Here is a 12,217-nt window from a genome sequence, read left to right on the forward strand (position 1 = left end):
CCCTTAAATGTTGAATTTTTTTTTTTTTTTTAAATGAAGGTAAAGTTTGTTGCAATGTGGTAAAGATGCACTTTTAGACAAGGGACTGGAGTGGGCTAATACCTTTTTTTTTTTTTTTTTTTAAGTAGGGGCTTAAGCCCTAATTAGATAGGTACTTTGGCCTCTGCTAGTGTATGCTACTGCATAATTCTTCATTAGCTACCCGGAGGTTTTGCAAGTACAGCGGTGTACAGAAAAACACAGGCTCCAGATGTTTACCGAAATTCTTCCTGTTTCCTCCCAGCACAGAACAAAAACATCTTTTGCTTATCGCTGCATCTTTGTAACACTCGGCACTAAGTATTGTTAATGGTTTGGGGTTTTTTTTGTTTGTTTGTTTGTTTTTAAACTCATGGGTATTTTGAGTAGAGTAAGCTGGTTAAAACAAGATACTGATTTTCATCGTTTTATTGGGTCTAAAGGCTGTCTGGTAGCTTTACACAGTCCTTTAACTGCTCTCCTTTGGACAGACCTAAGCATAGATTGAGTTGTTAGTTTTTCTTTAAAGTTCAAGGGATTTTTTTTCTACCTTTAGAGGGAGAGAGTGTGCTCAGTCAAACAAGTCTAGCAAATACCAGTTTCGTAGAAAAATTCTCTTTAGAAATAACCCTTTCATTTTTTTATTATTTTCTTTTAAAAATGGCCACTTCAAAGGTCTTTAAAAAAGTATCATCATAATCCCCTTTGCTGTAGGACTTCTGAAAGACTGACTGAATCAATAAAAGTGCTAGAAGTTTTAGGCTGCTAGGTTTACTTCTAGATTTTGCTGTTTTATGAACTTACGGACATGAGTGAATAAGAAGATTGCAATTTCAAACATGCTAACTCTTTGTGATAGCAGAACAGAAGTAAGGTCTTCAGTTTTTGCTAATTAGCTGAAATGTATGTATTTCTCCTATTGTAGGGATGTGTCTAAGACTACGCTTGTCTTATGACAAATGCATGCTTATCTATAGGCAGAGCTTGTGCAAAGCCTGTTAATTCCTTGTGTACTGTTCGTGGTACCTCTAAAAGTTAAGAAAAGCTTTAAGGAAGGGCTTAAATTCAGCTGCTTCATGTTTTTTAAGTAGAAGGCATGCAACACTATATCCACTTTTTAAGTAAACTTATTGTCAGAGGTAATTAGCTAATAGGGGAGCAGTGAAAAATGTCAAAGCTTCTAGATGTAGCCCTTGACATGTTCGGAATTATTACTTTGCTCTTTAAAAGCTGTTAAAACTGCCAACAATTCAATTATTGTTGGGTGGGGTTTTTCTTGCTACAGCTTTCCTTCTGTTATTTTTATAAAACCCAACTAAACAGGTCTGAGAAAATTAAATGCATGCTATTTTGCAAATGGAAAAACATGGTTGACCAATTTCATGCTACTGTTTTTCTAAGTCAGTGATCCTTTGTGTCTCTGACTAAATTTGCCCTCTCATCCATCCTAGCATGTTTCCCCACCTCCCCCCCGCCCCAAATAAACAGCTTTTCTCTCTGTTCCGTATTGTACATTTGTATTGGTTTCTTACATTAGATACATGATTCTTTACCTTCACTGGGCAGCGATGGCAGACTTGCTTTTCATTAGATTCTATTCTTTGCAGGTAATGTAATCCAGTGTGTATCCAATGTGTGTGATTACTTCTCTGTGATTGTCACTCACATTCTGAACTTCTGTTAAGAGGTGGTTTTCAACACACTAACAACATGGGTTGTTTAATAAGACTCTGTCAGGAAGTCTGTATCCTATTTATGTTCTGTGATGCTCACGTTTGCAAATGTAATAATGCACAATGTAACCAAAAATGGCACAGTATTTCATCTAGATTATTGCCATAAAGGAATCAGGCAGGCCTTGCTATATAGCTATCAGCTAGTTTGTGGCAGGGCCTTAAACAAGGGAATTCAGTGAATACTGCAAGTCATTTTAAGCTTGATCTTTGTGGCTCAGTCTACCAGACAAGTAACCCTGCAGCTAGCTCATCAACATAATTCCTTCCCTCCATGTCAGCAGGTTCCCAAGACCCTGAACAATGGGGCTTTTTATAAAGGTCTGCTCTGTGTGTGTGTGTGTGCGCGCGCGACAACTTTGTCAAAAGTTTGTTCTTGTTTTGCATTGTAATTTTGCAGTGGCAGATGCTGATTAGCACTCTTCCTTGTTGTAGTGGTCAGTCTAGTAAACTTCTGTGTGCGGGTGAAATATTGCTCCCTTAAACATAAACAGGGTCCTTTTTTGAATTCCTCTACTGAAAGTGTGTTCTTTTTCCCCCAGACGTGGATTTTAAGAATTTTTCATGCATTAGTCAGAATTCATGTTCTATGAGTTTTAAGATTCAAGCCCCTCTGTCTTACTTTTAAGGTAGATTTTACTGACTAGATTTCTCTTGTTCTCTAGTCACCTGCCGCTTGCTGAGGTTTTCTTTCTCCTGAAGAAATCTTGGGTGGATGACTTTTTCTTAGCTGAATTTTCCATGTGGATTTTTTTTTTTCCCTTTTAGATCAGCCTCTCTTCTAATCTGACCTTTTATCCATGATTTGAAAATAGTCATGGTTGCTTGCTACAGCATAGAGCTGTAAAAGCTCTTTTATCTTGATAGCATGCAACTCTTATGGAGGAGTGGAGGGGGGAAAATAGAAAGGATGGTCTACAATGAAGTCTATCAAATTGTGGAATGTGCAAAATTTTTCTAATATATTGGTATTAAACTCTTCTGGGCTTAAAGCCAGCCTTCTGTGGGGTAGGAGGAATTATTTGTTCTCTAGAAACTTCGTGGCACAGTTACGCCTTAAAGTTGGTCTTGTTTTGGTCCCCCCCGCCCCCCTTTTTTTTTAATAGTTTTTTCTTTCAGAGGATACTATCCTACCTCCCCTTGCTCTGAGTTTTCAGAGGAGCAGTAAGGTTATTTGCTGTGCATTGCTCTGAGCACTGCAGACAGAAAAACTCACTGAAGTGTCTCTGGTGTTGCAAGATAGATATAAAGCTTGGAAAGTAGACTTTGGCTGTATTAAAGTTGGCTTTGTAATACCTGGAGGTATCTTAATCCTGGCATTTGTAATGTAACAGCCAGGCATCATGCCAGTGCCGCAGTTTAGTTCTGGTATACTTTGATTCCCTCTTATGCCAGCTGTTTGGGTTGTCTGCATTATATCTGGGGGTAAGATGTTCAGAATTTGGTAACAGAAGCCAAACAGCGGCTGAATCTACTGAGAATTTGCTCTTTGGGAAGCCTCCGGATTATATTGATAGTGCCATGCTTACAGTTATGTTACTGCAGCTGTGAACCTGAACCTGAGCACCCCCACTACGATACCTCCATGGGTAAGTGTTGACTGGCAGGAAACCTTGAAGAAACACAGCAGTGTCTGTGCCCATGATGAAACTTTACTCTATGTAGGTAAAAAAGGTTGTAGTCTAAAGGCTTACAATTCAGAGAGTGTAGGAAGCTGCTTTTTCTTGCCTCTCAGCTGAGACCCGGTAACTGGCTGTGTAAGCGGCCTGTCTCATGACACATGCAGTCAAGACAGCTTACCTCAAGCCACCTTGTTTAAGCTAACCTTCAGACTTCACACAGAGATAGAGGAGAGGCACTATGCAGGCAGACAGCAACTAATAAAAGAGAAAAAGTGGTTGCTGTCTTTAGCAGAGTCTATTGCTTGGCTAACATGAGCTTTTTCTCTGTTCTGGTCCATTGCAGGCCACTGGCCTTTAAACTAACATGCTTGACTTCGCTTTGTTACACAATGCATGAGCAGGCAGCAGTTCAGAGGTAGAAGCCATAATCTCTTGGATGTTTCTGCCCTCTCAAAGCTTCTGTTTTTACTATAGGAGTGCTGCTGCTTTGCTCCCTTCTGCTACCAAAGCAAAACTGGTTATCTTGAACTATTTTATTTTTCTTTTTTCAGTTCTTAATCTCTTTAATTTTTTTTTTTATTGGAATATAGAGGAAGAGGAGGGAGAGTGCTGGAATTGTATGGGACAAAAAAACGCCAACTATCCCATCTTGACCCAAACTGTTTACTTGTGGCAAAACAGATATGTGAACAGGCATTTCAAAGTGGCCAAGCAAAGAAATCAGTCCTAGGGTATCTGAGAGTTCCAAGGGTATCTCTGTGATGGGCTTTTCGTGGCTTCTTTGAAATCTATTTCTTACCGTTTTAAAAAGTTAAATTAATAAGCCTCATCCCTATTTCAGTTTTGCTCATCACCCAGGAGACTGCTAGATTTGTAACTTAAAAAACAAGAGGTGAATTCTTGACTGCTAAATCAGCTCTGACATACAGTGTCTCCAGAGAGTGTTCTCAGACTTAGGTGCCTTGCTGCACTTTGTGGTATTTTATTTGTTTACAGATTTTTTACGTTTCATTTTTTTGAGCACATTTCCATACTGTGGCTCACATGCCTGAGGCTCCTTGGTGGCTTGATGGAGTAGGTTAGAGTAGGTCAGAGGGTGTGTAGTTCTGTTTTTTGACAGGGAAACTGTTTGACTTTTTCTAGCTTCTCTAATTCTTTTCTAGAATAAAATCTATCATCCTTAGTCTTCAAGATAAATGACACCACTAGAGATCAGAGGCATACGGATTCAACTTTTACAGTTATTGGTTGCAATGAATAGAAAGAGCTAGGAACAATATGCAAATACGGAAGATTATGTAAAGTGTACTAGGGTCTTCATAAAAAGGGAAAAACTGTTCTTAATAGGAAGAAGTAAGAGGCACTCCACTGTGGCAGAAATTGGTTTTGTTCTGTATTTGTACAGTTAGTAAATGTTACTGTTGTTTGTATCTGGGTGTAACATGAGGATACAAGTACTAGTGTAGCGTGTGTTTTTGAAGGCTAGCTACCTGAGGATTCGTCCTGCCGCTGGAGAGACTTCTGTTCACCATTCTGGTTTGACTATGTGACCGCTAGAACTAGGGCTGACTACTTGAGACGTACCCAGGCGAGATTTATCCCAGTGTACAGCTGTCCCCTCCACTGTGGCTCAACAGTTCTGCTGCTGGTAGAGGATGTCATGGGAGTGCTTAATGGGTGTTGTAAAGTCCTCCAGGTGTCCTCCACTGTATACTTAGCGCTGCTTAGTGCATAGGCAAGCAGTGGTAACAGCATCAGCTAGCCACATCTTCTGTATTGTGTGCTACTGCTTGCATATTTCTCTTATCAGAGAACGGTTATTCCCACTCCTTTGAGCTCTATTGCATTTGTTCTTGTAAATAAGCAGCAAAAGAACTATCTGTAAAACACACTCTGTCAGGCACATGCTCAGGAGATGGTCTGAGGGACTGTCTTGAACAACCATGTTCTAGCTTTCCAGTCCTCCACTTCACCATGATGGGAGCGCCCAAGGTAGCCCATGTCACCTGTGGAATTGCCTCTCTAGGCAGTTCCAGCCAGGCTATCAGTCTTGGTGTCTTGATGGCCATGGAGGCAGCAGGCTGCGAGACTGCCTCATCGCATTTTTGCCATCCCTCTTTTGGAAGGGGTTAAAAGCAGCCTTGGTGCAATTTCTCAAGTTAGTGCGATAATACAGAGATTTTGCTTGTTTTCAAATATGTGCTATGGTACAGCAACGCTTGAAGTAGTTAAGCAAAGAGTTAATGCCAAGTTAGAGCCTGGATCTGATGAGGGGGTGGTGCAGGGGAATCTCTTCTGTAATCTAGAATCTTACGGCACTTCTTCAAAGATCGTTTCTTTCTAAAGCATTCCCTGACTGTTGCCTTTGTTACCCAGGGCCGAAGCCTATGTGATTTCATTGATATTTCATAATGACCTGACTGACAGTGCTAGGAATCGGGCTTCTGCAGCCTGAGTACAGTAAAGCTGCACAATAGTTTCTTTTCATTAATGAAAGAAGAAATCTCTTGTGCTTATGACTGTCGTGTCTGTTTTTGGAATACCTCCAACATATCTGCATGCCCTAGCTAGGGTGGGAGGTACATTTGTGCCTTGTTGCTATACTTAGAACTGCCTTGATAAGATTCTTTTCTTGATAATGTAAGTGAAATAAAAGAAACGTCATTAGTTTCCAGCCTGCTCAATTCTCTTTAAAGTTGTTGGCTGCATCTCTGGTATGTGAAGTCTCTGTTCTTTACTTTTATATTTCCTGATGGGAATTTACTGTCACAGGGCATGATGCCAGTTATGCTGCTTTCAGGGCTGGAGTTCTAGCAAATCAATGGAGCCTGACACCACTCACTCACAGCTGTTGCCACCAAATGTATCAGTATTCTTCTGTTTTTAGCATTCATACTCAAAGATAAATGTTAGTGTTAGGAAACGCTGAGGCTGGATGCCTCAGGAATTTTAAAGACAGGGTTGGTAGTGAGCAAAATCACAGCAGTACCTTATGTCTATTTGATTTGTCATTGCCTAGTTTGGCACAGCTCTTGGTAGAACAGGCTGCTGTGCTGAAGGGATTTGCCAGATCAGTGGGGTGCAGGAGAGGGGACAGGGCGGTTGTGGTGTGTGCTTGCTTTTGAAATCTTGTCATCAACTGAGCTCCCGTTTCTAGAGATCTAGTGGCCAGTGAGTTTTTTTCGTGCATAGTGTTGTCTTTCCCCCACCATTTCCTTCCATGTCTGAGCTGCTATAAGCATATGTTCTCGCTTCTGTGGAATAAGTAGCAATGGTTTGCCGCACTGCAAATCCAGCGACTGGCTTTAGTTGACCTACCTTTACAATTGATGTGTCTTTGATACAGGTGGATAGCCCAGTTCCTCTGTTTCCTGTGTGAAGATAGTCTTTTATCTGGAAAAGGGTTTTCTGATGTTATTTGGGTGGGGTGGTAAAGTAATGAAGGGTGAGAGGCTTAAGTTTAAAATTCATAATCTGTTGTCACATCTGCACCCTAATTTTTTGAGAAACTCATACCTATTATTAACAAATATGAACCAAATGCCTGCCTTAATACATCAGTCCTATTGAGTGCCTACTTTTCTGCTTACTGGAGTAAATAATTCCAATGGGCAGGTTAAAATCTCATCAAGGCTTTTTCATCATAGTCAATAACCATGGCAAAGGATTGTTGAACAAGAATCAAGTCAATGGTAGTTTTACGAGGCCATGTCATCTACTATCAGATTGGAATGGTTTTCTGTTATTTAGGTCTTCTAAGGCAAGTTATATAAATAAGGCTTGAACACTGTCTATGATACATGAGTTATTCTGTGGAAGCTGAAAATAACAACATGAAAATACGGTCCATGTTCACTTGTTGTTGGGTTGGGGAATGTGAAGAAGCAATATAGAAGGTGACAGCTGTATTGTGTTGGTTTGCTGTCTTGCTGGTTCTCTGGTGCGCTCAGCCAATTGCCTTCGTTAGAGACTGCAATGTGTTCCTAAATGAAAGAGGTGCATAGGGAGGCCTCTGGATATTTTCTGGACTCTGATTACGTAGTTACAAAGCAAAAGCGCTTTTTTTTTTTTCAGAATGCTCTGGATGCTTCAAGCAGGAGCAAACAATTTCCTCTTTCCCCTTTCTCGACTGCTACCATTGACAATAAAATCTTTACAATGAATAGCAGCTTTGGAAATGCTTGGTTTTGGAATGAGGCCCCAACTAATAAGTGTTTGGTAGCAAGGATAGCCAAAATATGTTTTGGAGAGAAAAGGCATTCAGCATTTTTTTTAGCCTAACTATCACTATTCAGAGTGTTTTTGTAATTTTTCCTTCTAGAAAATCAAAGCCTCAGTGTAAGCAAGCTTGTATAATAGGGCTATTCAGCCAGAGAATGCTATGCAAGTGGGAGAGTTCTGAAGTCTCCTCCACACTGCATCTAGGTTTTTGCTTTCTGCTCTGGAGTTGAGAAGGTTCATGTCCTGGCTGGCTCTGCAGGATGGCTCTAACTGTGAGATGTAGGGAGCCAAGACTTGTGCCGTGCGGGGGTTGGTGTCTCCCTGGCTGCAGACCTGTCTCCTGGTAGCTGCTCCAGTCATGTCTTCACAGATAATGTGGGAAGGTGCTTGGCCCAGCCCCTTTGCCTGCTGCTGCAGCTCTGTGTCCTCCTTTGCGCATCCAGGAGATGCAGTTATTCTGTGTTCACTCACACACATGCGTGAAGTGCTAATCCAAACAGCACTGACCTAAAGCTCTGAAAAAAATTTGCACAGAATGTCAAAAATGATATTTGCTTCCTGACAGCTCAAACGGAGAAGAGGGAGTCTTGATAATTTCATATCAAGAAAGCTGCTGGCTGCTCCAGCATGGTTTGGTTAGAAAATGAAACAAAGGGTGAACTGCATAAAGTGTTTTTATTAGGTGGATCTTAGCTCCTGGCCTGTGCCAGATGTCATTTCACCTCAGTAGATGAGGAATCTGCTTCTACAAAATTGTAGCGTGTTACTACCTAAGCAATTTGGTCAAACAGCTTGGTCAAATATTAGGTATTTTCTCCAACAAATACAGCAGATAAGTCCCCGTTGAGGTTTTATTGCCTAAGCCAAAAATCAAAATTAAGCATGTCCCTACTCTATTTTTAATTCCTTAGAATGGAAGAGTTTCCCCCCCCCCCCCCCCCCTTTAATCATGTCCTCCATGAGAAATCATCCTCTTATTTCACCTATAATTTGCCTGGTTTTGTAGAAAGATGACAGTTTGACCTGTTCGCACACAATTCCTAATGAAGGTGGCAAGCTCATTTCTTGTGTCGTTCTTACGTGGTTGGAGTGAAGGACTCTAAAAATGCCATTTCTGATCAAAGACTGTCTGTTATACATTTTAATTGCATGCTAGACTAACTATTACTGTAGAAATCATTGCTCAAGACCGGAGGCTGAAGATGATCATGCTGCATAATCCTTAGAGGGGGAAAGACAGGTTAGAAAAAAATAGCTTCTCACTGCTAATAATCTTAGACTGATTCCTTTGGCTTTAGATTTTAATGTAGACAAAGTATTTATTTTCGTGGCAAAAAACTTTCAGTCCACAAGTCCATTCTGCTCATCCTGCTCACTTTGATATGTCTGACCAAATATTCCTCCAGAAAAATGTCGCAGATTACTTCCAGCAAGGAGGATGTTACAACAGGAATGTTAAACACTAAGAGCTGTCTCATAAATACCACAGACAGCTTCAGTTTCCTAAAAAGAAAATTCGGTGGAGTTTGGTCCTTGAAGAACTTGGTGTGACTTCAGTAGTAAAATGTAAAGCCCATTCCTTTGGCTTGTACAAGCCAATGATCTAATGATGGATCAGTCTCTCTTCCATGCTGTCTGGGAAAACAGTGCTTGTTTTTAAGTCCTAGAGCAAGAGAAAAGTAACTATATTTGAAAGATAACGAATGATTTCTTTCTTCCTTGCAGTTTAAATGACTTCTCTGCAGCCTTCCTCTGTATATTTGACTTGTCAGAATACGTCCACAGACCTCTGATTACAGCAGACCATTTAAAATGGCAGAAACATCAGCTTTAAGCAAAAACAATGCCTATGTTTTATTTCCTGTGACTGTTTATCAAGGCATTCCACTGAATATTTTCCAGCCTTGATTTTCTTTGTTTCTACCAGCAGTCTCAGTCCTGGGGGCAGCTGCAGGGGAGGCAGCAAGGGAGAGGGGGAAGCCTTCTAATGTGCTTTGTCCGGTTACCATTGTTATGCTGTGTACTTAATAAAGTGCTGGAGATTGTGCTTAGGTGAGATGGTAGAACGGCTTGATGTTGTTACTATGTACAAACATGATCGGTGTTTCTATACTGTAATAGTACAGTCTGTCTACTGCTGCTTTCCACTGATTCTAGCACTTGGGTTCTGGTTGACTCACTGAAGCCTGCAACTATCAAGAGATGTATTTTCCCAGGCTTTTGCAATATAAGGATGTGAAGGTTCAAACATGACGGTTAAATGTTGTTTAAAAAAATTCCCTGCTCATACTCAAGACGTGGACTTTGTTTTAATGACGTGTGTCCTGTCTATACATTGAAGTCTTGTGTTACTTCAGTCACAGCATTAAATAAAATGCTTGCAATTTTTTTGCTTTTTCTCTTCCTGCTCTCTTTGCAGTGCACATATATTGAGATCGAGCAGGTGCCGAAGACTCATGCTATTGTGCTGAGCAGGCCCTCCTGGCTTTGGGGGGCAGAAATGGGAGCTAACGAGCATGGAGTCTGTGTAGCTAATGAAGCTGTCGTGACCAGAGAACCAGCTTCTGAATCTGAAGCCTTGCTTGGAATGGATCTTGTCAGGTAGGTGGCTTGCTGAGCTGTGACCAGCCTTTTAAACACCAAAGGTTTAGATGATAATGATACTGGGTAACAGCTTTGTGGTGTTGGCATTAGGAGATTTTAAAACAATATAAGCAGGAGACCTGTCTAGGCAGAACTCCAGAAACAGCTGAGTTAACACTTAAAACACTTGCAATCTGAATTTGGCTAGCAAGTATGTACCAGTCTGATGTGGGTTCACTAAACCCACCTTGTCTACCTATCCTACAGCCTAGCAGTGGCTATTCTGACAGGATAAGAGAACTGATTACATTAGTTAGCAGTTCCTTACTAACAATTTGTAACATCAGATTGGTGGTGTGCCCTTCGTTCTCCCCCACTTTACACCAGCCTACTCTGACCTAAAAAGCTTATGCTGGGCTTATAGCCAACTGTAGGCATAAACAAACTACTATGCCTCACTTCAGCCCATGCATTCCAATGCAAACCATTGCCCTTATTTAAATGCTGGCAAACAAGCTCCTGTAAGTCTGTTCATTGAAAGCTGTCTGCCTAAAAGGCTTGTGCTACACTGTAAGTCTCAGCCTGCATGCTGATCTTGTAGTGAAGAGAATTTAAAGGAGAGTTGGGTGGGGGAAGAAAGCTGAAACTGAAAGAGCAAGAGAAAATAGTGCAAACTTATTACAAAGAGAAAGGGAGCAGATGGACTCAGTTTAAAGATGGAACAGGACAACAACTGCTTATTTAAGTGAATCAGTGTCAGACCCAGTGGTCCTGCTGGAATTTGCCCTAGGATACTTAATGAGTGGGCTGAACCAATTTCAGGCGAATTCTCATTTTTCTTGAGAACTAGTGAAAGATGGGAGAGGTTCTGGATGACTGGAAAAGGTTAAATGTTGTGGCTATACTTAATGGAGTTCAAAAGAGTTGTGGTTATAGACGAGCTTAACCTCAGTTCCTGAAGGGGAAAAAACCCATTTAAATATCAAGGAGATGGTAAATATGCAATAATGGCTGTTAGTCAAGAAAAATCCTGTCAAACCATTCTACTTTACTCCTGTAATGAGTTAACAAATTTTATGGATAGAGGATAGGAAATAGATACCTTGACTTTTAAGATGGTATTAAAACCTTCGAAGGTATTCTCATAAGCAAGCTGGGAAGCATGAGTTAGAAGAAATTGTTGTTAGGTGTATAGCTGCCTGAAACTGTAATTGTAAATGTTCTCTGACTGTAATGATGTCTCTGCAGAAATACAGTATCTGGTTCCAGCTACCATAAATCAAGAGGAATATGAGCCGGTTGGAGAGAATGCTGTGGAAATGGGAAATACGATCGGAGATCTATAGAATCTGACTAATGAGAAAATCATGAGGGAATTGGGGTTATGTTTCTCTTTGCTATTTTCTCTAAACTCTGTATTACTGAAGGCATCTGTGGAGAAGCTGTACCTAGGAGGACTAGTGAGTTTAGTTGTATCAAGGGAGACTGAATAGACTGGGAGGACTCTTAAGAAAATGTAGGACAAGCTTTTGTCAAGAAGAGGGAGGTATTAGATGACTTTCCAAGCGCCACCTTTATTTTTTCCCTCCTACTACCATCCTTTGAAACTTTTAACAGACCATTGGTTTAGATGCAGAGTTCTGCTCATTTTGGTCACAGTTATTGCAGTCTCAAAATACTGATTTACCCACACTAGCAAATCAGGAGATACCAAAATAAGGAGAAACTGGTCATAAACTACTCATGATCGTTACCTGTAGATACTACCCTCCCTCTTTTCCGTCTTATCCAAAGAAGAACTTGTCCGTAGCTTGAAGGTGGAGAGTGCTTCTGGCAAGGAGAACTAGAGATGTGTTGTAGACTACCATCTGTCTCTTGTTCCAGCCAAAGTGATTCTTTCTCTTACTGTGAAGACTTAGCCAGTAGCATTAAGCTTATCTGTTTTGGATCACCTCATAGAACAGAGAGCCATCAAGCACAAAATCAATCATACAGGCTGCAATGAAGCAGCTGGCACCAGCTTTGCCTCTTTTTACCCAT

General features: G+C 40.8%; 1 protein-coding gene across 1 annotated transcript in view; it reads left to right on the top strand.

The window, feature by feature from the left end:
* The window catches only part of SCRN1 (secernin 1), a 40,729-nt gene that overhangs the window by 12,706 nt on the left and 15,806 nt on the right, over positions 1–12,217 (top strand). The window contains exon 3 of the mRNA XM_087772302.1: positions 10,014–10,195. Within this exon, the coding sequence (XP_087628428.1) occupies positions 10,014–10,195 (182 nt within the window). The remainder of the gene's footprint in view (positions 1–10,013; positions 10,196–12,217) is intronic.

The sequence above is a fragment of the Nipponia nippon genome, unplaced genomic scaffold, assembly GCF_047370975.1.
Source record: "Nipponia nippon isolate SJK-2023a ecotype South Korea unplaced genomic scaffold, ASM4737097v1 scaffold_1, whole genome shotgun sequence".
NCBI classification, from domain to species: Eukaryota; Metazoa; Chordata; class Aves; order Pelecaniformes; family Threskiornithidae; genus Nipponia; species Nipponia nippon.